At 51.9% G+C, this 24355-nt stretch overlaps 1 protein-coding gene and 1 long non-coding RNA gene across 12 annotated transcripts; one reads left to right on the top strand and one right to left on the bottom strand.

Annotated features, from left to right (window-relative positions):
• Positions 1 to 942: 942 nt before the first annotated feature.
• OSM (oncostatin M) lies at positions 943 to 5358 on the bottom strand. The gene is made up of 3 exons (XM_008515648.2): positions 4879 to 5358; positions 3092 to 3225; positions 943 to 2477 (listed from the first exon to the last, which is right to left on the bottom strand). Exons 1-3 carry the CDS (start codon positions 4910 to 4912, stop codon positions 1935 to 1937), a joined length of 711 nt encoding a protein of 236 aa, XP_008513870.1. The 5' UTR covers positions 4913 to 5358; the 3' UTR covers positions 943 to 1934.
• On the top strand, positions 4019 to 24273 carry LOC103548081 (uncharacterized). 11 transcript variants are annotated; one of them, XR_544165.2, is made up of 5 exons: positions 4029 to 4170; positions 5087 to 5217; positions 11242 to 11528; positions 13290 to 13536; positions 24136 to 24273. It is a non-coding gene; the product is annotated as an uncharacterized lncRNA (long non-coding RNA). The 11 variants fall into 11 exon arrangements; XR_011542286.1 differs by having other exon boundaries at positions 4037 to 4170; positions 5096 to 5217; XR_544169.2 differs by having other exon boundaries at positions 4044 to 4170; positions 11313 to 11528.
• The last annotated feature ends 82 nt before the right edge of the window (positions 24274 to 24355 follow it).

Here is a 24355-nt window from a genome sequence, read left to right as displayed (position 1 = left end):
TCAGATGCTTCTCTTGTTGTTGCTTGTCTGTTGTCTGTCTGCCCCCTCACTTGGGAGCTCTGTGCCACTAGGGACTCAGAAAATTGTCGGCTGAGTTCCAGAGGCTGAAGGGTAACAGAAAAATGCCCCGTCCCTGTGGGACCTGAATTCACACTGTGCATGCCCCCAGGAAATTTGCTCTGAGGGCATGGGCAGGTGACTCAAACTCTCTGAGCCCCAGTCTTCTCACCTGCAGAGCGAATCCTATCTATTGCTGAGCATCCTGCACGGGGCTCTCCTCCACTCCGATGGTAAGTCCTTTTCCCAACTTGGCACCCAGTCCCAGGAAGCGAGGGTGCACAGGGACCGATCCGGGACAAGTTCATCCACTTCTGTCAGCCCTTCCTTTGTAGTGGCTGCCCCAGCACATCACCAGCCTGTAAGTGTCCCTCCGGAGGAGGAGCCCTGAGCATCGTGAGGGAGCCCAGTTTTCAGGGGGCCAGATGGAAACCCTACCCCCCTGGGGCCCATCAGGAGGCAGGTTCAAGCACATACCAGGTCACAGGCTACGTGTGAGGCAGGACCTGTTATTAACCAGCTCATTTCGTACAACGCACACCAGCACACGTCCCCCCGGCCACACCCACAGGGGCCCAGAGCAACGCACACACTCCAGCCTTCCCTCCTCCTCACTCCCTCCCCAACTCCGACACCCTGGTCCCCAGCGTCCCCAATGAGACCTGTTCAGACACAACGAACTCCTTGTCTGTGTTTGAGACGCCCCCACAGTCAGAGCCCCCAGCTGACCGGGACGTGCGACTTCCCTTCCTGGACAGGGCAGGGACCTCCAGCCCAGTTCTCAGGTGGTGGCCACTTGTGGCCTTGCCATGTAGGGACCCCCCCCCTCCAAGAGGCCAGGCTCCTCCAAATCCTCTCCCCAAGGCAACAGACAGACACAGGGGCTTTAGAAACCAGGCAAGTTTTAAATATATGTTGGCACAATATTAAGATTAAATACACATCATAAATAAGCCTTATAAATAGAAAACAGATTAAAAATTGATAAATTAGTCATGTGCCTCCAAGGAAACGTCCCAGCAGCTTCTGGGACCCTCTCCAGGAGGGCAATGGTTTCAGCATGAGAAAATTCCACGATGTACCACCAGGGGGAGCAGCCAGGACCCCAGACCAGGAGCTTCTAGGTGCTGGGAAGAACAGAGACCTTGGGCTGCACCCCCTGTCCATTTGCCCCGTGTGTCCCAGTTCACGGAGAGAATTTGATATGCACCCTATGTCACCAAGTCCCAGCAACTGACAGGTGGAGAATGCTTTACACTGTCCCCAATCCCCTCGATTCACAAAGAGAAAACTGAGATTCAGAGAGGTAAAGTGGCCTACCTGAGGCCACACAGCGAATGAGAGGCTAAGCTGGGTTCCTTGCATCCCCCAGATCAGTGCTCCTTCCAGGAGCACTGCCTCTGTCACAGCTGCCTAAAGTGAGGTCCCCCAGACATCCAGGTGTCTGGCCTGAGACTGAGATGAGGCTCAGGAGGCCAGCTTGGGTCCTGACCTCCCCTTGGAACCGCGCCACCACGGAAAGGAGGAAGTCTGGGGGCAACAGCCCTGCAAGTCATGAGAGGGAAGGGCCGGCAGGCCTCTGGGGAGCGGAGCAGGGGGAGGGGTCAGTCTGGCCATGAGTCAGCCTGTGTCATCAGATCCCTGAATCAATGGAAAGTTGGCCCCGCGTGGCCTGACCCGACCGTCCCACCGGGACCGGGGAACTCAGGGCTGGGGTGTGCAATAGCCTGACCCTATCCCCCCAGCCTGGAGGAGGTAGACCCCTTAAAGTGCTTCTGAGAGGTGGGGAATGGAGAGGAGCAGGTTTGGAGGCCCCTGGGAGGTGCAGTCCTGGAGAGTGCCTGCTGGTCCTCCACTTGCCAGGGGAGCCCCCAAGGCTACCGGGGCAGCTGCCCCATGGGCACGAGTCTCCGGCCTCTCCTGAAGAGTTGCACCCCCCGAGGCCCCTTCCGCAGGGCCAGGCGGCGGGGGCTGTGTCTCCGGCTCCGGCGGGGGGTCTTCCCCCACTCCCGGAAGACCTGGCCTGCTGAGCCCATGAGGCGGTGGAAGCCGCTCAGGAACTGGCAGCCCTCCAACTTGTGCTGGAACGCGTCTGAGGCAGGGATGGGGGGCGGCGAGGCCCCTGGGCTTGCCTGAGTGGGCTTGGCCGTCTCCGAGGAGGCACGAAGCAGCTGGGACAGGCAGTGGATGTTGTTCTGGAACCCACGGATGTTCATTGTCACCGTTAGCCAGTCCCGGGCTTTGGGGAAATCCTGCTGTAAAGCGGTCAACCTGTGCAAGGCCTGGCCCAGCGTGGCATTGAGGGTGTGCAGGAGGTCCCACCTGCTGAGCTCCCACAGGGCATCCTGGCTGGGGAACGCCCCGGGGCGCTCTTTGCAGAGTTTTCTCAGTTCAGACGTGTCCAGGCCTTGGAGGCGGATCTGGAGGGAAAGGAGAATCAGGGAGTGAGCTGGAGCCCCCGTCACACACAGACAAGTCTGCTCTGGTCAGCCTTGAAAGGCTACCTTCTGCATCCCCCATCCAGTCCTCCCATTGTACAGATCTGGAAACTGAGGCCTGAGAGGGGACAGGACTCCCGGGTCACTGCAGGCAAGGCCAGAGGGATGGTGTAGCTGGTGGGGGGAGCGCACAGGCAGTGATCATGGTGGGGGGAGTGTTGGCGGGGAGGTGGCCGTGAGCTTCAGGAGGGTGGGACTCGTCTCGCTCACCCCTACATCTCCAGGGCCTAGAACAAGGCGCCTGGTAGGCGTGCAGTGAGCGTGCTGGACAAACGGACATGTGAGGCAGTGGCGTTGGGGTTCGTGCTCCAGACCCACTGAGCTAGGGAAGATGCATCCTCTCCTTGGTGTCTCAGGGTTAGGCCTGAGATTCGACGTCGACCCTGGAATAACGTAGGGAGTCGGTTTCCCCACCCGCCCCATATTGAGTTGGGGTTGGGTGAGTGGGGGTTGGGCCTGATCCTCTCTGGGGCTCACTCCTGCTCTAACCCCAAAGTTGTCTGAGACTCAGATGCTAGCAGGGGCCAGGCGCTCACATAAGGGTCCAGGAGTAGGCTGGTGTCCTGCAGCAAGTCCGCCTGACTCTGGAGCTGCTGGAGGAGCCCTTGGTAGTTGGCCGAGCAGCTGCCCATGGCCGCCGTGTTCAGAAACAGGAGTCCGAGGACCAGACCTGGGGCAGAGAAGGGGATATCACCTGACTGGACAAGGAAACCACAGGGGGGTGGCTTTCAGAGGTGAGGCACCCAAGAGGGCCTTGGAGGTCGCAGCCCATCCCATCCTCCCGGGCCTTGTGCCTCCAAGGGCGGGCTGTGCACTGTGTGTGCACCGGAGCGCCTGCCGGGCCGCTGCCACCTCCCCAGAGAGTCACTGTCCAGCACTGGAGACAGTGGCTGCGCTTCACCAAGGTGGCCTTTAAGACTTGGAGATTGTGGCGCCAGACAGGAACTCTGCGCCTGGGACTCCTGCAGCTTCAGGAGCTGACCTGGGGCGGCCCATGTGGGGCTGCTCTCCGAAAGACCTCTGGACTATGGGACGCTACTGCCACAGGACCCTGGGCTCCCATCACAAACGCTGGCCCTCCATGCAGGTGGGCTGGAGAGGCTGCATGCTGGGCGCCCCGGAGCAGCCTGGCACCCTGAGCTACGTCTGCGGAACCAAAAGAGGCTGCCTTTCCATCCAAAGCTTCCATCTGGAAAGGATGTGCGAGAGCATCCAGTCCATGCCCCCAATTCACCAACAGGAAGACCAAGGTGCAGAAGGAGCAGGGTTGGCCAGGTCACACAAGGCCAGCCTGTCCCCTGAACTCTCATGCCCCTCCCTCCCCTCTCCATAAAGGGCCCCTTCTGTCAGGCCCACCAGGGAGGCGGTGAGCCCGTCAGAGTGTTCTGGGGGGCTGGCACAGTTACTGCTCACCCGCCTCCCCCCACCCCCACCCGCCAGGCACCGGCAGCCACGTGGTCGGAAGGGGCCTGTGGCGCAATGGCCCGGAAGGCAGTGACACCATGTTCCCTTCCTAAGAACCGTTTGGCCCCTTGGGGAAGACGCTGCTGGGGAGAGCCGAGGGGCTGGGCGCCCAGGCGCAGCAACCACAGGGCACCTGTGGACACCTCCCCAGGTATCTGCTGCTGGGCCTAGGCGGGGGGCCCGGGTGAGTGTGCTCCTGGGACTAGAGTGTCTGCCTGGGTGGGCACCCAGGTCTGTGCAAGGCTCAAGGGAGTAGCTGGCCACACACAGGTGTTGCGCTCCATCCACCGTGGAGACCCCGGGCTGCCTATGGGGGTTCTCAGGTTGGTGAGATTAAGGGCTCTGGATGATGTCACAGGACTCTGTGTGCATGTCACCCTGTGGGTGTGGCTATGTGTGCTGTGTGATTGCGTGGGCTCCAGGGCCCTGAGCCTGTCTGCGTCTGTCCATTCCAGACCCTGCGAATCAAGGCCAGAAGGAGGCCTCGCAGCCCCTCCAGACATTGCACCATTTTCCCGCTCAGCTTCTGCAGCTTCCTGCTCTGCCCAGCACATCTCCCACCTCCCTCCTGCTTCCCCAGCCTCTCCCCTAATCCGTCCCCTTCCCTCACTCCCTGGCTCCCAGAGTTGCCTCTACATCACCTCCCCTTGGAAGCCCTCCAGGGATACCCGTTTTCCACCCTGTAAAGTTGCTGTGGCCCCCTTTCTTTGCCTGACCTCCTGGCTCTCTCCCCTTCTTGACATCCTTCTATCCGGTGCCCAGCCTCCCCAGCTCCTAGAGGACAGAGGGTGCCCCTGCTCCCCGCTGGCGTCTGTGGGCACAGCAAGCTGGTGCTAGCAGAGAGGAAGGAAGTACTTACTGAGCAGCATCCTCTGTGTAAGCTGTGCCCGCATGCTGGGTGCTCGAGCTCTTGCCCGTGCCGGTCGGGGGTGACACCTCCCGGCTGGGAGCCCTGCGGGCTGGCAGCCACTTTATGCCCGCTGGGGCGATTGGCCAACACCTCGTGAGGTGGGTGGGGGGGGAGGGGGAGGGCAGGCCTTCTGGGAACATGACCCCAAAAACCAAAGTTTCCACAGGCGGCCAATGGGCGCTGGGTGCGGTGGCATGCCTGCTCCTCCTCCTGTTTTCTTCGAATTCGTTCTTCGAGGTCAGCCCCACGCCCAAGGATGATGCAAACCGCAGCCTCAGCCTTCCTGGGGTAAGCTGGGAGCGAGGGGTCCATGCCATCTGCAGGAGGGCTATGCCCGGGATGGAGGGCAGAGGCTGCCACTGGGCACCTGGAGAGCCCGCCGGCCAGTCTCAGCCCAGGAGCCATTGGCCTCACAGGCCACAGTGGTTTGGGGCTGAGGGAGCGAGACATCTTCCTTCTTGGGTCCCCTTCCCGCCCTCCCGCGGGGCTGTTGGGACATCTGTGAGCGGAAACCACCGGGCTCTGGGCACAGAGCCAGACCCAGGCTGGCAGCCCTGAGATTGTGTTTCTGGCCCCAGGACCTGCATCCCCCCGTGGGGCTCCCAGCCATCTCCTTTCCTCTACCATGCACCCCACACACAGCCGGTCTTCCCCATCCCAGGCCCGCAGCCAGGCCCTTTCTCTACAGACAGAGTCCTTGGGGAGAACCGGGTGCTTGGGGCAAGAGAAACAGATCAGGATTCAAGCCTGCTGACATACTGTGTGACCAGAGTCACGTAATGTCTCTGGGCCTCACTTGTAAAATGAGGATTAGAAAAGCACTTCTCAGCCCACCTCGTGGCGCTGCTGCCGTCATGGACATAAAAGGCAAAAGTTCTTTGAAGGAAAAAGGAAAGATGAAAGTCTAGTTCCAAGTACTAACTGTCGGGGGGCGGGGTGGGGGGTGGAGGAGATGGGGAAGCTGTGAGCTCAGAGGGGAAGCCTGGGAGGGGGAGTCACTGCCATGACGGTTGGGGACCAAGTTTCACTTTCTCTGAAAGATAGTGATTGTGGGCTGGTCCCCTGCTTGCAGACTTCTGAGCGTCAGAATGAAAGGCCCTGGAGACCGCGCCTCCTTAGGCAACCTGCTGCTTCTTTGCGGAGTAAACTGAGGCCCGGGCAAGGGCAGACAAGGAGCAGAGGGCTGGCCCAGGCCTGAAAGAGAATCCTTGGCCTATACCCTCCGGAGCCTGGCAGGGAGGAGGGTGCCGGAAGGCTGGGGAGCTAGGGTGGGACGCCAGGGGGCTGCCAGGGAGCCTGAGCTGCTCCAGCTGGGGACAGCCTTGGGCCTGTGGAGCCTGGACTAGGAAAGCGGAGGTGACCAGGAAGAGGAGGACCAGATGTGCATCTCTGCCCCGGCACCAATCACAACCACCAAGGCTGTTACCTGCTATTCCCTCTATAAACATGCCCACCATCAGTCGTTTGTTCATTCAACAAACTTTTATTGGACCCTACTCACCTGCTAGTCCCTCTGTAGACACGCCACCATCAATCATTTATTCAGTCAACAAACTTTTATTTGGCCCTACTCTGTGCCAGCCACTCCCAGGTGCTGAGGAGCCAGCAGTGGACAAAACCAGACACACCCCCATGCCCAGGAGGCTACGCCTCCGCCCCCTCCCGGACTCCCTGGCACCCCGGCATGGCACTTACTGCGCCATGCTCAATTTACCTCACCAGTACCACCCCCGAGGGCCAGTTCTGGATTCTCCTCCAGAGAGTGTCGCTTCTGCTGAATTCCTCATCTCTGTGCCCACCCCCGCAAGGCTGCTTCCTGGGGCCCATGCCAAGCAGGATCCTTCTTCATTTCACATCCCTGACCTCATCTTGCAACAGCCCGGGGAGGAAGGGCGGCCGGCAGGGATGCCTCGGCTCCCTTGAATGAGGCAACTGAAGTGCAGAGCGGCTCGCGGCCTGCTCCGGGCAGGAGAGCCAGGGCTGGCTGGAGAGCTTCCTGACCCTCAGTGATGCCTGACCGACGTCCACATTCGGGGGACAGCCATGTGCCTTCACCTTGTCTCCCCCACGGTCCGTACTGTCTCCTCGTTTAAAAAGGCCTCTGAGCCCAGAGACACGAGGTTGCCGTGCATGGGAACATTTAAGAGGAGCAGGGCGTCCAAACCAGGGCTGTCAAATCCGAGACGATGCTCTGAGCGCTCGGCTCCTCGAGGGCCGTGTGCAAGCCCGGGGATCAGGGCCCCCGAAGGCAAGCAGAGCTTATGTATGAGTTCACCCAGGCTGCTGTAACGAAATAGCACAGACTGGGGGCTTAAGCAACGTGTTCTCTCGCAGTCCTGGAGCTAGGAGTCGGAGATCAAGGTGTCGGCAGGGTCGGTTTCATCCTGAGGCCTCTCTCCTTGGCTGGTAGATGATTGCCTTCTTCTCGTCTCCCCACATGGTGGCCCTGGGTCTGTGTCCGCGTCCTAATCTCCTCTTCTTATAACACCGCCACTCATGCTGGATTAGGGTCTCCCCAATGACCTCAGTTTACCTTAATCACCTCTTTAAAGGCTCTGTCTGCAAATATAGCCCCATTTTGAGGTTCGAGGGGGTTTGATCTTCAACATATGAAGTTGAGGGACACCTTTCAGCCCATAACCACTTGTAAGAGGAGGACACGGTCGGAGGGCTGCAGGGAATAGGGACACCGGAGGAGAGTCCAGAGGTGGGTGGGAGGGGGCAGACACTTGCGAGAGGACGGGGGTGGCCACAAAGTGAGGAGGCTCGGCTGCCCATCTGATCCAAGTGTGAGAGGAAGGTGCGTCAGCATTTCTGGTGAGGTCAGCACCCAGTGACGTCCCTCTTGCCAGCAGGAAAAGCTTGCAACACGGCCCAGCCAGTATAAATAGGCTCCCGACCACAGGACCCAGGCTGTCCCCTCAGCCTGGGCCACGTCAGCCAGGTCCGCGTGATTCGGAGGGGAAGAGACGACTGGCTTGGTTCCTCAGTACTGCTGTTTCCCCCCTTTCCGGCCCACCCTTCTGCTGCAGGGCCCTACCCCTTTAAATGCAAGGACAGGACCTGGGGTGGTCTGGGAGGCAGGTCAAAATTGGAGGCTGGAGGCTGCTCCCCTGGGTGGAGACAGTGGCCCCGACCTGCTGGGTGGGAGGCGGAGACCAACCTGCTTGTTAGCCCAGTGTTCTTGGCCAGGTCACATCCCCTTTCTGAGCCTCAATTTACCAAAACTTTGTAGACTTGGTGGGACAACTTAACAATCGAGAGACAAACAACCCAAATCAAAAATGGGCAAAGGATTTGAATAGACATTTCTCCAAAACAGACAGACAAATGGCCAATAAGCACCTGAAAACATGCTTAGCATCACCAGCCATCAGGGAAATGCAAATCAAAACCACAGTGAGCCTCATACCCACTAGAGTGGCTGTAATCAAAGGCAGACAACGACAAGAGCTGGAGACGACAGGGAGCAGCAGGAGCCCTGGCGTGCTGCTAGGGGCACGCCAAATGGTGCCACCACTCAGGAAGACAGTCCAGCAGCTCCTCAAACGATTAAGCAGGGAGATGTCATAGACCCAGCTGTTCTGTGCCTGGGTACATACGCAAGAGAATTGAAAACACATTTACACAAAAACTTGCACACAAATGTTCATTTATTTACAGTAGCCAAAAAGTGAAAGCAACTCAAATGTCCATCAACATGAATAAAAAAATTATGGTACATCCATACAGTAGAATATTATTCGGCCCTAAAAAGGAATGAGGTACTGATGGATGCTACAATGAGGATGGACCTCAAAGGCATTATGTTAAGTGAAAGAAGCCAGTCGCAAAAGGCTGCATATTGCATTATTCTGTTTATATAAAATGTACAGAAGAGGTAAATGCATAAAGACAGACGGTAGATTAGTGGTTGCCTGGGGATGGGGAGTGACAGCTAATGGGTATGGGATTTCTTCTGGGGTGATGAAAATGTTTTTGAATTAGATAGTGGTGATGGTTGCGCCATCTTGTGAATATACTAAAACTCAGTGAATTATACATATTCACATGATGCATTTGATGGTATGTGAATTATGTCTCGATTTTAAAAAATGCAGTGGCAAGCGCTACCTTGCAGGACGGTCCACATGATTCAGTGGATGATGTGTGCAAGCACCTGGCCCAGAGCAGGTGCTCGGTAAACACTCCCAGGCCAGCCTTGGGCAGACGCTGGCGCACATTTGCTTATGTCACAGGGCAGCTTTGAGGGTGGTTGGGAAAGATGGTGTTACATAAACTCTGGGGTGAGCAAGGCTCTCCCAGGGTCTTCCCGTGAGGTCAGTGAGGTCACGCTGGCTAGGGGAATCCCTTGGCTCAAGACCTGCCACAGAATTCTTCTGGGACCTGGTGCGTCCACAAGAGTGGGAAGCCATATCTCCCCTGCACCAGTGGCTCCCCCAAACTGGGTGACTGATCCCCTTTTCAAGGGCCTGAACACCTATTCAGGGTGTTCAGCAGAGAGAGAGAGAGTAGAAACGCACTTTTGTGCAGGCACCGCTGACTGTCCGCTTCACACGGGCCATGTCCTCAGCCAGGCCCGCCATAGGGAACACCCAGGCCGAGGGAAGGAGGTGGGGCCGATGCGCCCACTCTGAGGTGGGAGGACCAGGAGACGAGGGTGCTGCCCAGCTGTCTGCAATCTGGCTGGCCTGGAAAGACCCCCACCCCTGGCCACGCTCTCTGAGTCCAGGGTCCTTTCTGAGAGATGAGGGGACAGGCAAGATGACCACAGAGGACCCACAACCCTACAGCCCCGTGGGGTCCCGTAGCAGCTCTAAGCACTGGGATGTCACTATAAATAAAAACAGCCCTAAACATTAGATAAGGAAGTCCAATAGAGTCCTGACTTTTCTCATGATGACCATCTACAATGGCTATTTTGAAACAGCACATTCTTGCCAAAAACGTTTCGGTGCCCCAGGCACACGCTGTCGGCCCAGTGCTAATCGGGCGCATTTCTGGAGTTCTTCTGGGTCCTGTGCTGAGCTCTGGGCATTTCACACAGGCTAGCTCATTCAATCCTGACAGCCACCTTTTGCAGCAGAAATTGTCTCCGTTCTGTAGCTGGGGAAACTGAGGCCTGAGAGGCGGGGCACTTGATGGAAGGTCACATAGCTGGGAGGGAGCAGGGACAACAAAAATAACAAACATCTCTGATAGTGGGGAGATGGGAGACCTGCTCCCACAGGGGAGGCTGCCTGGGGCAAGGCACCGGCAGAAAAGGGCTTGGTGGAGGAGGCTGGTGTTTCTGCAGGTCTGGAAAGACAGCTGCATAAAAGGGACACTACCAATCCCACATGCAGAGGACTGCATGAGCTGACTGCAGGCTGTCCCGCTAGCAGGACAAAATAGGACCGGTTTAGAGACTGGCAAGTGTGGCTGAAGTCTAATAGAGGGAAGAAGTCAAGGAGGGAGGGGAAACGGAGTCACCCCCAGAATGGCTTTCTGCCATTGCAGCCCCTCCGGAGGGCCTTGTACAACACAGCGGGTCCCACCCCCTTGCTTAAAACACTCTCCTAGCTTTCCGTTGCCACTCGGATGAGGCTAAAGTCATCACCACGGTCACCAGACCCTGCCTACCTCCCCAGGCTCACCCACACCTCTCTAGCCCACTGCCTTCTCTGACCTTCCTCAGTCCCTCAGGGAAACCAAGCTCTCATCCCAGGGCCTTTGCACATGCTATTCCCACTGCCTGAACACTCCACCTACTGACCTGCAACCCAGACATCAAGGTCCAGTCCAAGCTTCACCCCTTAAGGGAAGCTTTCCCTGACCTTCTTCTACCTGAAGCTGGTCCCTCCCCCCACCGACCCTCCCAGAGTACCATGTACCCCTCTTTGTAGCACTCTTCAGAGTTGTAAACTTTACAACCTTGGGATTGTCTCCTCAGCCAGATTGTAAATTCCAAGAGGGCGTGCACTGTGGTGGTGGCTCCCCATCGCCTCCCTGGAGCACAGCACAGGCCCCGGAATACAGGAGGTGCTCAATAAATCCTCAGAGATGTGTCCCCATTGCACATCTAGTGCACCTGCAGCCAGGCCTCCAAAGGCGCAGGCCCCCTCGCTGCCTGGCGGGAGCAGGTTCTCTTGGAGCCTTTCCCCTGTCCTCTCCTGGTCGCCTCTTCCCAAGAAAATCAGAATCGTAGCTCTCACAACCCACCCAAGCACGTGATCTGTTTTTTAGGAAGCCTTGATTTTAAAGATGCTGACTTTTCCTTTTATGATAATTTTTCTAAAGCGAATTCAGAATGTATCCTTTCACCCACTGCAGATTTCAACACCTTCCTGGAAATTAAACTGAAAAAGAAAAAAAACAAGGCTTTTCTTCTGCTTCCTTTAAAGAATTCACTTCAGAATGAATTCCACAGAAGCGGCACCTGACAGCCTCAGAGAAGGGGACCAGTCTTCACTCGAGGGGACAATCCTACATTTTGCAGAAACAGATGGATCACGGTGCCTTTTCAGTCCTCGTTCAACCTATATCTAAGTAACTCGCTATGTGTATCAGACTCCAGTCTAGGCGCGGGAATCAATGGGCAAGAAAGACAAGGCTTACAGGTGAGCGCAGTGACTATGAGTGGCTTTTGATATCCAGGTTTTGAAGGGGAATAAACACACATGCCAGCATCCAGCACAGGCAGGGCCCTGGGAGGCCCATTTGTCAGGCTGCCCGTTTCCTGCCCCAGGCCACAGGAGGGGCGCCCACCCAGCCTGGCCTTCGTGCTATCCTAGGGTCTAGCCATGCACCTGTGTCCTGAGCAGGGTCAACAAAATCCTTCCTCAGGACTCCTGTCGGCCCCAGGAGACAGGCCTCCCTGACGTGGCTGGGGTTTCTGAGCCAGGATGTCGCCAGCCTGGTGCTGTGAAAAGCTACCTTCCCCAACTCCACAGGGTGGGGGTGAGGTCCTGCCGAGCATGAGAACACGGCCTGAGCAGCCAGGGAGGCCAGTGATTTCCCGGCGTCCCTGGTCCCTGCTTGAAGCCAGGGCCGACCAGACGGCGTGTCCCAGCTACACAGGACATGATGCCAGTCTCTTTTCTGCTAGTTGAGCTGGTTTCCCAGCACTTGCCACCGGGAGTCCGTCACCCTGCACAAGCATGAAAATATGGGCAGGACGGGTGGAGGGCCTGGAGGGAGGAAGTGGGACGGGCCTTCTCTTGCTGCCAGCTGCACGGACACAGGACATGCAGCAAAAACTTGGAAACTTTGCTCAACAGAGAGGGCAGCTGAAGAAAGACAGGCAGAGCCAGCCAGGGTCCCTGTGGGGCTGTCTGCAAATGACAGCCCTGGTCCCGAGGGGAAGCTGGGGACACAGAGGCAGGCCTCACTTGCAACGATGCCAATTACCAGGCTGGAGGAAGTAACCTGAGACAGGCACTGGAAAGACCTGCCTTGTTTCCCCTCTCACTCTTGGGGAGATGCCAAGGAAACTCTGGGCGTTTATCTTTTTTAAAAAAGTGTTTTGTGAGGAACATTGGCCCTGAGCTAACATCTATGCTAATCTTCCTCTATTTTGTATGTGGGACACCGCCACAGCATGGCTTGATGAGTGGTGCTAGCTCCACACCTGGGTTCTGAACCTGTGACACCCAGGCCACTGGAGCGGAGCACGTGAACTTAACCACTACACCACTGGGCCGGCCCCTGTGGGCATTTATCTTGATATGAAAAAAAAGAAACAAATCCTGCAGCTTCAAGGGGAGAAAAGGCCATTAAAGTTTGCTCTCTCTAAGGGTCTACTGGTAGCCATTCAATGGGTGATGTGGTGTGACCATCTGGGGCCAGGTCATCCTGCCCACAGAGCATGTAAGGAACACCAATGCAGAGCACCCCCACAGTCAAGAAGGCATAGCTTAATAGGCCAAAGGTGGGAACAACCCAAATGTCCATCTATGGATAATGGGTAAAAAATGTGGTATGTCCAAATAATGGAATATCATTTAGCCATGAAAAGGAATGAAGTACTGACATGTGTTACCTCCTGGATATACCTCAAAAACTTTATGCTGAATCAAAGAAGCTAGACGCCAAATGACACATATTGTATAATTCCACGTATATGAAATGTCCAGAATAGGGAAGTGCATAGAGACAGAATGCAGATTGGTGGTTTTCAGGGGCTGGAGGGAAGGGGAATGGGGAGTGATAGCTAATGGGTAGGGGGTCTCCTTTGAGGTGATGAAAATGTTTTGGAACTAGATAGAGGTGATGGTTACACAACATTGTGAATGTGCTAAATGCTACTTAGTTAGTCACTCTAAAATGGTTCATTTTATATTATGTGAATTTCACCTCAATTAAAACAATTCTTTTTTAAGGGCAGAGCTTGGATTGCTGGGAAGCTGGCGGTGTAGGAGGACTCTGAACTCACCTCCTCCCAAGGACACAACAAATTTACAACTCCTCTTGTAATAATGGCCCCTGAGAGAGAACTGAAAGCTGGGTAAAAAGAACCCCACAAACTCTCAACAGTGCTGACTGAGGTGGAAGAGGCAGAAATTCCTTTCTGCAGAAGAAAAAGCCACATTCTAGTCGTGGTGCTTCCTGGCCAGGAGCAATCTTAAGGTACAAAGCCTTCCCTGGGGGAATGGGGGATCTGAGTGGGAGAGCTTCACCACAGTAAGCAGCTTTTGGACTCAGCACAACCAAGACAAATGTCATAATATCCGGCTTTGCTGGCTATTAGCAACAATGGGAATACCCCGAGAAAAGCTATCAAACATAAGAGAAAGAAAAGTCTGCTTTCAAAGGGCCCACGCACAAATTCACCCATTTCGGAAAGCAACCTAAAGTCACCAAAAAGGTACACAGTCCTTTGGTGAAAAGAGACTCACTTGATGGGCTCTGGGCACATCTCAGTGAGAGGTGAGACCTCCTTAGTACAGGTATGCTGACACAGATGCTGGCAGACACCACTGGAGTTCTTCCCCTGGCCTATTAGTGCAGGGGTCTGCCCCACCCACTAGAGCACTGATTTAATCCAGCTCAGCTAGGGCAGGCAGCCCACCCTAGGGACTGGCTCCGCCCAACAGCAAGCCCTCGGGCAATGTGTGGGCCTGCATACACAGGGTGTATGGGACCTCTGTAGCCAGGTGAGTGGGTCTGCCTCTGGGGAGCAAGCCATGAGCAAGTGGTGGGGCTGTGTTGGCAGAGTGTGTGGGGCCTCTGCAGTGGAGTAAGTGGGACTGCTTCTGTGGGTTGGGGCATGTGGATGCGGCAGGACTATGTTGATGAGGTATGCAGGCCTGTGGGTGGTGGGGGTGGTCAGCTGCAGCAGACCTGTGCTTCCCAAACAGCCACACAGGGGATCAGCCCCACCCTCCAACACCTGAAGGCCAGCCCCACCCAGCTGAAATCCTGAGAGAGCTGATAACAGCCTTGTAGGCCCCCCGAGCCTAGAAATCAGCCACACTGGAGGCCTACTCACTTAACAGAAAAACTACAGCAGGAACATGCTATAAGACTTTGCGCCAACTGTGCTTGGGCTCCCCATGCCTGATAAAGTGACTGTAGGATCCACAGCAGTCACACGCAGCTGAGCATTACAATCAGCCAGCCAGGGGAACAGCCTAGCCTCCCCCTGCACCTGCAGCAAGAGCAACCCTGCCACAACAGAAGGACACACGCACACATGTAGCCCACACAGGGGACAGTCCTGGAAAATTTGGAACTGGTGATGAGAGGGAAGCACACTGCTGGGACTTATCAGGCATCTCTTACATAAGGTCACCTCTCCAAGATTGGGAGATGTAGCTGTCATACTTAATACATAGATATAAACACAGAGAAAGAGGCAAATGAGGAAACAAAGGAATATGTTCCAAGAAAAGGGAACAGGACAAATCTTCAGAAAAAGAACTAAATGAAACAGAGATAAATGATCTACCTGATAAAGAGTACAAACTAATAGTCATAAGGATGCTCACTGATCTCCGGAGAAGAATGGATGAATTCAGTGAGAACTTCAACAAAAAATTGGAAAACATAAAAAGGAACCAATCAGAAATGAAGAATATAATAATGGAAATGAAAAAGTCACTAGAGGGACTCAATAGCAGAGTAGAAGATACAGAAGAACAGATCAGCAAGCTGGACAAAAGACTAGAGGAAATCACCCAAGCTGAACAGATAAAAGAAAAAAGAATTAGGGGCCAGCCTGGTGGCGCAGCGGTTAAGTGCGCACATTCTGCTTCAGGCGGCCCGGGGTTCACCGGTTTGGATCCCGGGTGCGGACATGGCACCGCTTTGCAAAGCCATGCTGTGGTAGGCATCCCATGTATAAAGTAGAGGAAGATGGGCTCGGATGTTAGCTCAGGGCCAGTCTTCCTCAGCAAAAACAGAAGGATTGGCGGCAGATGTTAGCTCAGGACTGATCTTGCTCCAAAAAAAAAAAAAAAAAAAAAGAATTAAAAAGAACAAGGACAGTCTCAGGGACCTCTGGGACAACATCATGCACACTAACATCCATATAACAGGTGTCCCAGAAGAAGAAGAGAGAGATAAGGGGGCAGAGAGTCTATTTGAAGAAATAATAGCTGAAAAATTTCCTAACCTAAGGAAGAAAACAGACATCCAGGTACAGGAAGCATAAAGAGCACCAAACAAAGTAAACCCAAAAAGGCCCACACCAAGACACATTATAATTAAAATGACAAGAATTGATAAAGAGAGAATCCTATTAGCTGAAAGAGAAAGGCAACAAGTTACATACAAGGAAACCTCATAAGCCAATGACTTCTGCTATGACTTCTCAGCAGGAATCTTACAGGCTAGAAGGGGGCAGCACAAGATATTTAAGGTGCTAAAAGGAAAAAACCCAGAGCCAGGAATACTCTATCTAGTAAGGTTATGATTCAGAATGGAAGGAGAGATAAAGAGTTTTCCAGACAAGCAAAAACTAAAGGAGTTTATCACCAAGAAACCAGTCTTACAAGAAATGCTAAAGGGACTTATTTAAATGGAAAAGAAAAGACCACAAATAGGAATAAGAAAATTATATATATAAAAAAAAAACCTCCAGAAAACCAGAAACAATAAAATCACTGGTAAAGGCAAATATATAGTAAAGGTAGCAGATCAACAACCTATGAAACTAATATGAAGGTCAAAATACAAAAGTACTTATTTCTATTATCTATTTCCATGATAAGAGAGTAACAGATACACACACACACACAAAGAGGTTAAATACAATATCAAAAACATAAAATGTGGGAGGAGGGGAGTAAAAGAGTAGAGCTTTTAGCAAGAAGTCAAACCTAAGAGACCATCAACTTAATATAGAGTGCTATATATGTAGCTTATTATATCTGAACCTCATGGTAATCACAAACCAGAAACCTATCATAAATACACAGAAAATTAAGAGAAAGGAACCCAAACATAATACTAAAGAAAACCATCAAACCACAAGGGAACAGACCAAGAGAAGAAGAAAGGAACAGAGAAGAACTATTAAAACACCCCCAAAAAAGGTAACAAAATAGCAATAAGTACATACTTATCAATAGCTACATGAAATGTCAATGGACTAAATGCTCCAATCAAAAGACATAGGGTGGCTGATTGGATAAAAAACAAGACCCATATATATGCTGCATACAAGAGACACATGTCAGACTAAAGACAGAAACTGAAAGTGGAGGGATGGAAAAAGATACTCCATGCAAATGGCAAAGAAAAGAAAGCTGGGGTAGGAACACTTACATCAGACAAAATAGACTTTAAAACAAAAACTGTAACAAGAGACAAAGAAGGGCACTACATAATGATAGAGGTAACAATCCAACAAGAGGATGTAACACTTGCAAATATCTATGCACCCAACATAGGAGCACCTACTATATTAAGCAATTATTAACAGACATAAAAAGAGAAAAAGACAGTGACACAGCAGGGGACTTTAACACTCCACTTACATCAATGAATAGATCATCCAAACAGAAGATCAATAAGGAAATATTGGCCTTAAATGACACATTAGACCAGATAACTTAGTAGATATATACAGAACATTCCATCTAAAAACTGCAGAATACACATTCTTTTCAAATGCACATGGAACATCCTCCAGGACTGATCACATATGAGGCCACAAAACAAGTCTCAATAAATTTAAGAAGATTCAAGTAATACCAAGCATCTTTTCTGACCACAAAGATATGAAACTAGAAATCAACTAGAGGAAGAATGTTGGAAAAGACACAAATATGTGGAGATGAAACAAAATGCTACTGAACAACAATTGGGTCAATGAAGAAATCAAAGGAGAAATCAAAAAATACCTGGAGATAAATGAAAATGAAAATACAACATGTCAAAATTTATGGGATGTAGCAAAAGCCATTCCAAGAGGTAAGTTTATAGCAATACCCGCTTACCTCAACGAACACGAAAAATCTCAAATAAACAATCTAACAGTGCACCTAAAGGAACTGGAAAAAGAAGAGCAAAGCCCAAAATCAGTAGAAAAAGGAAATAATAAAAATCAGAGCAGAAATAAATGAAATAGAGACTTAAAAACAATAGAAAAAAATCAATGAAACTAAGAGCTGGTTCTTTGAAAAGATAAACAAAATTGACAAACCCTTAGCTAGGCTCACCAAGAAAAAAACAGAGAAGGCTCAAATAAACAAAATCAGAAATGAAAGAGTAGAAATTACAACAGATACCTCAGAAATACAAAAGGTTATAAGAAAATACTATGAAAAGCTATACGCCAACGAATTGGATAATCTAGAAGAAATGGATAAATTCTTAGAATCATACAACCTTTAAAAACTGAATCAAGAAGAAATAGAGAATTTGAATAGACCAATCACCGGTAAGGAGATCGAAACAGTAATCTAAAACCTTCTGAAAAATAAAAGTCCAGGAACAGACAGCTTCCCTGGTGAATTCTACCACACATTCAAAGACTTAATACCTATCCTTCTCAAACTCTTGCAAAAAATTGAAGAGGAGGGGAGTCTTCCTAACTCATTCTACAAGGCCAACATGATACTGATACCAAGACCAGACAAGGACAACACAAAAAAAGAAAATTACAGGCCGATATCACTGATGAACATCAATGCAAACATCTTCAACAAAATACTAGGAATTCGAATACAATAATACATTAAAAAGATCATCCACCGTGATCAAGTGGGATTTATTCCAGGGATGCAGGGATGGTTCAACATCTGCAAATCAATCAATGTGATACACCACATTAACAAAATGAAGAATAAAAATCACATGATCATCTCAATAGATGCAGAGAAAGCATTTGACAAGATACAGTATCCATTTATGATAAGAACTCTGAATAAAATGGGTCTAGAAAGAAAGTACCTCACCATAATAGAGGCCATATATGACAAACCCACAGACAAGATCATATTCAACAGAGAAAAACTGAAAACTACTCCTTTAAGAACAGGCACAAGACAAGGATGCCCACTTTTACCACTCTTATTGGAAGCGAGATCAATCAGGCAAGAAGAAGAAACAAAAGGGATCCAAATTGGAAAGGAAGAAGTGAAACTGTCACTATTTGCAGATAATATGACTTTATATATAGAAAACCCTAAGAATCCACCAAAAAACTTTTGGAAATAATAAATGAATACGGTAAAGTTGCAGGATACAAAATCAGCATACAAAAATCAGTTGTGTTTCTATACGCTAACAACAAAGTAGCAGAAAGAGAAATTAAGAATACAGTCCCATTTACAATTGCAACAAAAAGAATAAAATACCTTGGAATAAATTTAACCAAAGAGGTGAAAGACCTATACACTGCAAACTATAAAACATTGTTGAAAGAAATGAAAGAAGACACAAAGAAATGGAAAGATATTTTGTGGTTGTGGATTGGAAGTATTAACACAGTTAAAATGTCCATACTTCCTAAAGCAATCTACAGATTCAGTGTAATCCCTATCAAAGTTCCAAAAGCATTTTTCACAGAAATAGAACAAAGAATCCTAAAATCAACAAAAGACCCTGAATAGCCAAAGGAATCCTGAGAAAAAAGAACAAAGCTGGAGGTATCACACTGCCTGATTTCAAAATATACTACAAAGCCATAGTAACCAAAACAGCATGGTACTGGCACAAAAACAGACACACAGATCAATGGAACCGAATCGAGAGCCCAGAAATAAACTCACACATTTATGGACAGCTGATTTCAACAAGGGAGCCAACAACATACAATGAAGGAAAGTCTCTTCAATATATGGTGTTGGGAAAACTGGACAGCCACATGCAAAAGAATGAAAGTAGACCATTATCTTACACTATACACAAAAATGAACTCAAAATGGGCTAAAGACTTGAATGTAAGATCTGAAACCGTAAAACTTCTACAAGAAAACATAGGTGGGGGGCTGGCCCAGTGGCGCAGTGGTTAAGTGCGCACGTGCCGCTTCGGTGGCCCGGGGTTCGCTGGTTGAGATCCCGGGCACGGACATGGCACCGCTTGGCAAGCCATGCTGTGGTAGGCGTCCCACATACAAAGTGGAGGAAGATGGGCACGGATGTTAGCTCAGGGCCAGCCTTCCTCAGCAAAAAAAAAGAGGAGGATTGGCAGCAGATGTTAGCTCAGGGCTAATCTTCCTCAAAAAAAAAACATGAAAGAAAAAAGAAAACATAGGCAGTACTCTCTTCAACACTGGTCTTAGCAGCATATTTTCAAGTGCCATGTCTGACCAGGCAAGGGAAACAATAGAAAAAATAAGCAAATGGGACTACATCAAACTAAAAAGCTTCTGCACAGCAAAGGAAACCATCAACAAAACAAAAAGACAACCTAACAATTGGGAGAAAATATTTGCAAACCATCTATCTGATAAGGGGTTAATATTCAAAATATACAAAGAACTCATACATCTCAACAACAAAAAAATTAACAACTCAATTAAAAAATGGGCAAAAGATCTGAACAGAGATTTTTCTGAAGAAGATATACAGCTGGCCAGCAGGCACATGAAAGATTGTTCAACATCACTAATTATCAGAGAAATGCAAGTCAAAACTACAATGAGATATCACCTCACACCTGTCAGAATAGCTATATTAACAAGAAATAACATGTTGGAGAGGCTGTGAAGAAAAGGGAACTCCCATACACTGCTCGTGGGAGTGCAGACTGGTGAAGCCACTATGGAAAACAATACGGAGATGCCTCAAACAATTAAGAATAGAACTACCATATGATCCAGCTATTCCGCGGCTTTGTATTTATCCAAAGAACGTGAAAACATGAATGCGTAAAGATATATGCACCCCTATGTTCAATGTGGCATTATTCACAATAGCCAAAACTTGGAAGCAACCTAGGTGCCCATCAAGGGACGAACGGATAAAAAAGATGTGGTATATATACACAATGGAATACTACTCAGCCATAAAAAAGGCTGAAATCTTGCCATTTGCAACAACATGGATGGACCTTGAGGGTATTATGATATGTGGAATAAGTCAGAGGGAGAAAGTCAAATACAGTATAATCTCACTCATAAACAGAAAATAAAAACAACAACAAACACACACATAGAGACAAAGATTGGATTAGTGGTTACCAGAGGGGAAGGGGGGAGGGAGGAGGGCAAAAGGGGTGACTAGGCACATGTGTGTGGTGATGGATGGTAATTAGTCTTTGGGTGGTGAACATGATGTCATCCACACAGAAATTGAAATATAATGCTGTACACCTGAAATTTATATAATGTTGTAAACCAGTGTTACCGCAATATAAAAAAGAGGGCAGAGCTTAAAACCACAGCAACCCCAGGAAAACCAAGGGGCTGTAAAAGGACAGGGGAGTCAGAGGGCACCCCATGGCCCCTCCTGTGTTACTGCCTGGTTAGCACCTGTCCAAGGGCTCTTGTTTGTCGACTTAGAAAAGACTGACTTCAACTTAAAGGCCAGGGCGAGCCAGCTCAGGACAGGGCCTGGAAGCTGCCAGGAGGGGAAGCCCCTGGCTTTGGGAAAGAGCAAGTCTAGGGCGAGGCACCGAATGGCAGGGCAGCCAGAAGAGCCAGTGCAGGCCAGCAGGTCTCAAAGACAGGGGTGGGGGGTGCTGCTGAAGGCTGGTGACGGGGGAGCAGCAGAGGTGGGGAGTGAGGCGACATGCCAGGGCTATGCTGAGGAAAATGTGCTTGTGCAGACAGACTAGAGGGACACCGAGGCAAGGAGATCAGCGGGGAGTCGGGGGCAGTGACACAGGCAAGGACAACCGTGGGTTGAATCAGAGCCCTGGGAAGTGTGGGGCACCAGGCTGTGGAGGGCTCTGGGGCTGGGGGGCCGGGGTGGGTCTCTGTGTCATGGCAGGGGGCCCGGGCTGAGGGGCTCATGCACAGTACACACACAGGCACAGATGCACACCCCAGTCACACACACAGGACATGTGCAGAGGTGGAGCCAGGCACACAGCTCATGTTCATACTAGCGTAATCGGACGCACATACAGCCACAGACATTCAGACCAACACAGATGCACAAGTGCACACTGGGACACACTGACACTTAGATACACATGTAGACAGGCATACACACTTTCTGGCCAAAACAGACTTGTCTGTAGAGATGCACGCGAAGGCCTCCCCTGACCGTGAGTGCAGTCCTGCACACACACACACATCCACCTGGCACTGGGACCAACCCCCCGGGATGGCAGCTCTGGGCACTCCCATTTGAGGCAGCCTTGACTCGAACTCCAGCACCAGGGCCCGCCTGGGAAAGAGAAACAAACCATGGCCATACCCAACACACCCACCAGCCCAGCCCAGGGTCAGGGAGGAGCCAGGGCCAGGCCTCCCGTGCCTGCCCACGCACTCGCACTCGTTGCCACCAGCGGCAGACACCCAGCCACCTACGCAGACAGCTAGATTGCGAGGGATCTTGCAAAATCGTCCCGTCCCTCAGGGTTCAGCTAAAGTTCCCTCAGGGAACTTCCCCAGGCTCCTGTGGGCACTATTAACTTTCTTTTTGAGTTCTGGTTCTGCCACGCCCAGCTGTGTGACCTTGGGCAAGTCATTTCACCTCCCTGTGCTTCATTTCCCCTGTGTAAAAGGGGGATAATGGGAGTGTGTGTTGAATACGTGAATTAATAGTGTACACCCTTCTCTTTCCTCCCCACACACAGATGTGAAAAGCAGCTCCCCTGTGCTCAGTCAGCCAGCTGCAGATGGGGCTCCCCCGTCCTGCCTCCCACTTGGTCCCTTCCCACTAGTGAGATCCTGGGGGCGGGCGGAACATCGAGAGGGCATGGGTTTATTCTCCCCTCTACACAGCATCAAGAAGCCAGCTTTGGAGCAACTTGGCAAACATGGGACCAGGCGGCCCTGCCTGGCAGGGGTGGGGATGAGGCCTTTAAACCCTGAATTTCTCCTTAAATGTCTTCGAGAAGGACTTAAGAGGTCACTTTCTCTATATGGGCATGAAGATCAGAAAGGATGGAAATGAGCCGTTGACGCTCCCCGCCTGAGGTTTCCTCCTCTCCTATCCCCACCCACCCAGGTCCATATCCTCCCAGGAGATGCCAGAATCCGAGCTGGCGGGCGGAGGGCTGGGAGCATGTTCCCACTGCCTGGTGGGCCATGGCAGGGCCCTCCCCAAGCACAGGCTGCCATCTTTATGAGGATGGGCACTCAGGCGCTGTGGTCTGCAGCCTGACCCTCACACCCAGGGGTGGCTGTGCTGATGTGGACAGGTGGACCAGGGATCCTAGGGCTGGGAGGACAAGGACATGGGCTGTGTGCCAGCGAGTGCCCCCAACCTCGGTTATGAATGACCCAAGCTGAACCCAACCCCAGGTCTGGGCTGACCAGACTGAGTTCCTCTGCCCTGGGACTCCTGGGGGCCTGGGTGGGACGAGGAGGTCGTTCTGTGAGCCCCCACCTAAGCCTGGGATAGCCCAAGGCCCATCTGTCTGATGGCACCCAGAGCATCAACTGCATGTGAGGTCCAGGGTCACATCCCCTTCTAAGCCGAGTGCTCCCCAGGCACCTCCCAAGCCCTGTGCCTGACCCTAGGTGGGTCTCGGTCTCCTTGGCACTCCCAGAGCAGATCTCCCATCTGTAACCTGCTGAAGGCCGAGAGCTAGCCCAGTGACCCCCAGGGACCCTAATACCCTGGGAGCTAAAACCTCTCCACAAAGACTCGCACACATGTGGCAAAGAGACACGTGTGGGCATGATGACCATTAGGCCTGTGTCCAAGCCCGACCAGCCCACTAGAGTGTGATTGTGGCCCCTCCAACCCAGGCCAGAACTGAGGGCAGCCCCAAGAACTAACCGATGGCGGGTTAGAGCCTGGTTTGAGGGACCAGGTGAGGACCAATGACTTGAAAAGCCAGGAGGACTAAAACACCCAAATCGGGCAGTGACTCACAAGCAGACAGACCCCCAGAGCTGGACATGGGGCTAGGAGCTCTCTAGCTGCAGGTCAGGAAACCCCAAGAATTCTGGTTCTAAAGCCCCCACCTCAGCCCAGGGCATCCCTGGAGCCAGGGTCCATGGTGGGCCCTCCACAGAAAGGAGCAGTAACTCCCCTCAATCCCAAAAGACGAACTACAAAGAAACGCCCCCTACCCAGGGCCAAGAGGTAGAGGGTCCTGAAGGAGCCGCCTCCTAGGTCTCAATGCACATGGGGAAACTGAGGCTGAGGGGAAGGGGCTGGCCCCAGGGTCCCCAACAGCTCACTCACCTGGCTGAGATGTGCTCTCTGCTCCTCTGATCTGCTCGGGTTCCCAAGGGCAGGGTGGGCGCACTGCCAGAGGCCTGGCCCCAGTCTGGCTTTTCTGGGGAGCCGCCACAACCTCCAAGTACGCCGAAGTCACACCCTTCTTCCCTTCTTGAGTGCGGGTGGGTCTGGGCTGAGGAAACCTGATAACCTCCCTGGCACATCTGCAGGGCCCCATCAGGCCACAGTGGAATCCCAGCCTCACGGAGCAGGGAGGCGGCCCCTCTGTGACAGGAAACCTGGGCCCAGATGTGCTGAGCTCTGGCCCACGCAGGCAGCCATCAGGGGCAGAGCGGGCTCCAGGTAGCCTCTAGGCCCCTGTCCTGTCCTCCTGGCCAGGGGAAGCCGAGGTCCCCACTCTGGCTGGCCCCTTCTCACGACTGCTCCAGGAGAGCCCTCGTAACCAGAAGTGACTGATCTCTTGGCCAACAGGGACTCCTGTGAGGGACAGCCAGAACTCAGACGTGGTCCAAAAGAAAGCAGGCAGCAGCCTGGAAGAAAGGCACTTTGGGGTCCTCCTTGAGGGTGTTTTGCAACAGGCCAGCCATACTCAAGGTGGCAAGGGAGGCTGGCAGTCTCTGCCCATGTTCAGAACCTTCTGGGCTATTCCAGAAGCAGCAAGGAATGAAGAAAAAGCCCGGACTCAGAGCCA

This window comes from Equus przewalskii, chromosome 7 (assembly GCF_037783145.1).
Source record: "Equus przewalskii isolate Varuska chromosome 7, EquPr2, whole genome shotgun sequence".
Lineage (NCBI taxonomy): Eukaryota > Metazoa > Chordata > Mammalia > Perissodactyla > Equidae > Equus > Equus przewalskii.
The sequence above is the reverse complement of the archived record's forward strand: the minus strand, read 5'-3'. Positions and strand labels throughout refer to the sequence as shown.

Excerpts from the sequence above, each read along its gene's own strand:
- OSM (XM_008515648.2), bottom strand. The coding sequence starts at position 4,912 with ATGCGGGCACAGCTTACACAGAGGATGCTGCTCA. Across the intron at positions 3,226-4,878 it reads TACACAGAGGATGCTGCTCA|GTCTGGTCCTCGGACTCCTG; the intron begins GTAAGTACTTCC and ends TCTCTGCCCCAG. Across the intron at positions 2,478-3,091 it reads GCCTACTCCTGGACCCTTAT|ATCCGCCTCCAAGGCCTGGA; the intron begins GTGAGCGCCTGG and ends CTTTCCCTCCAG.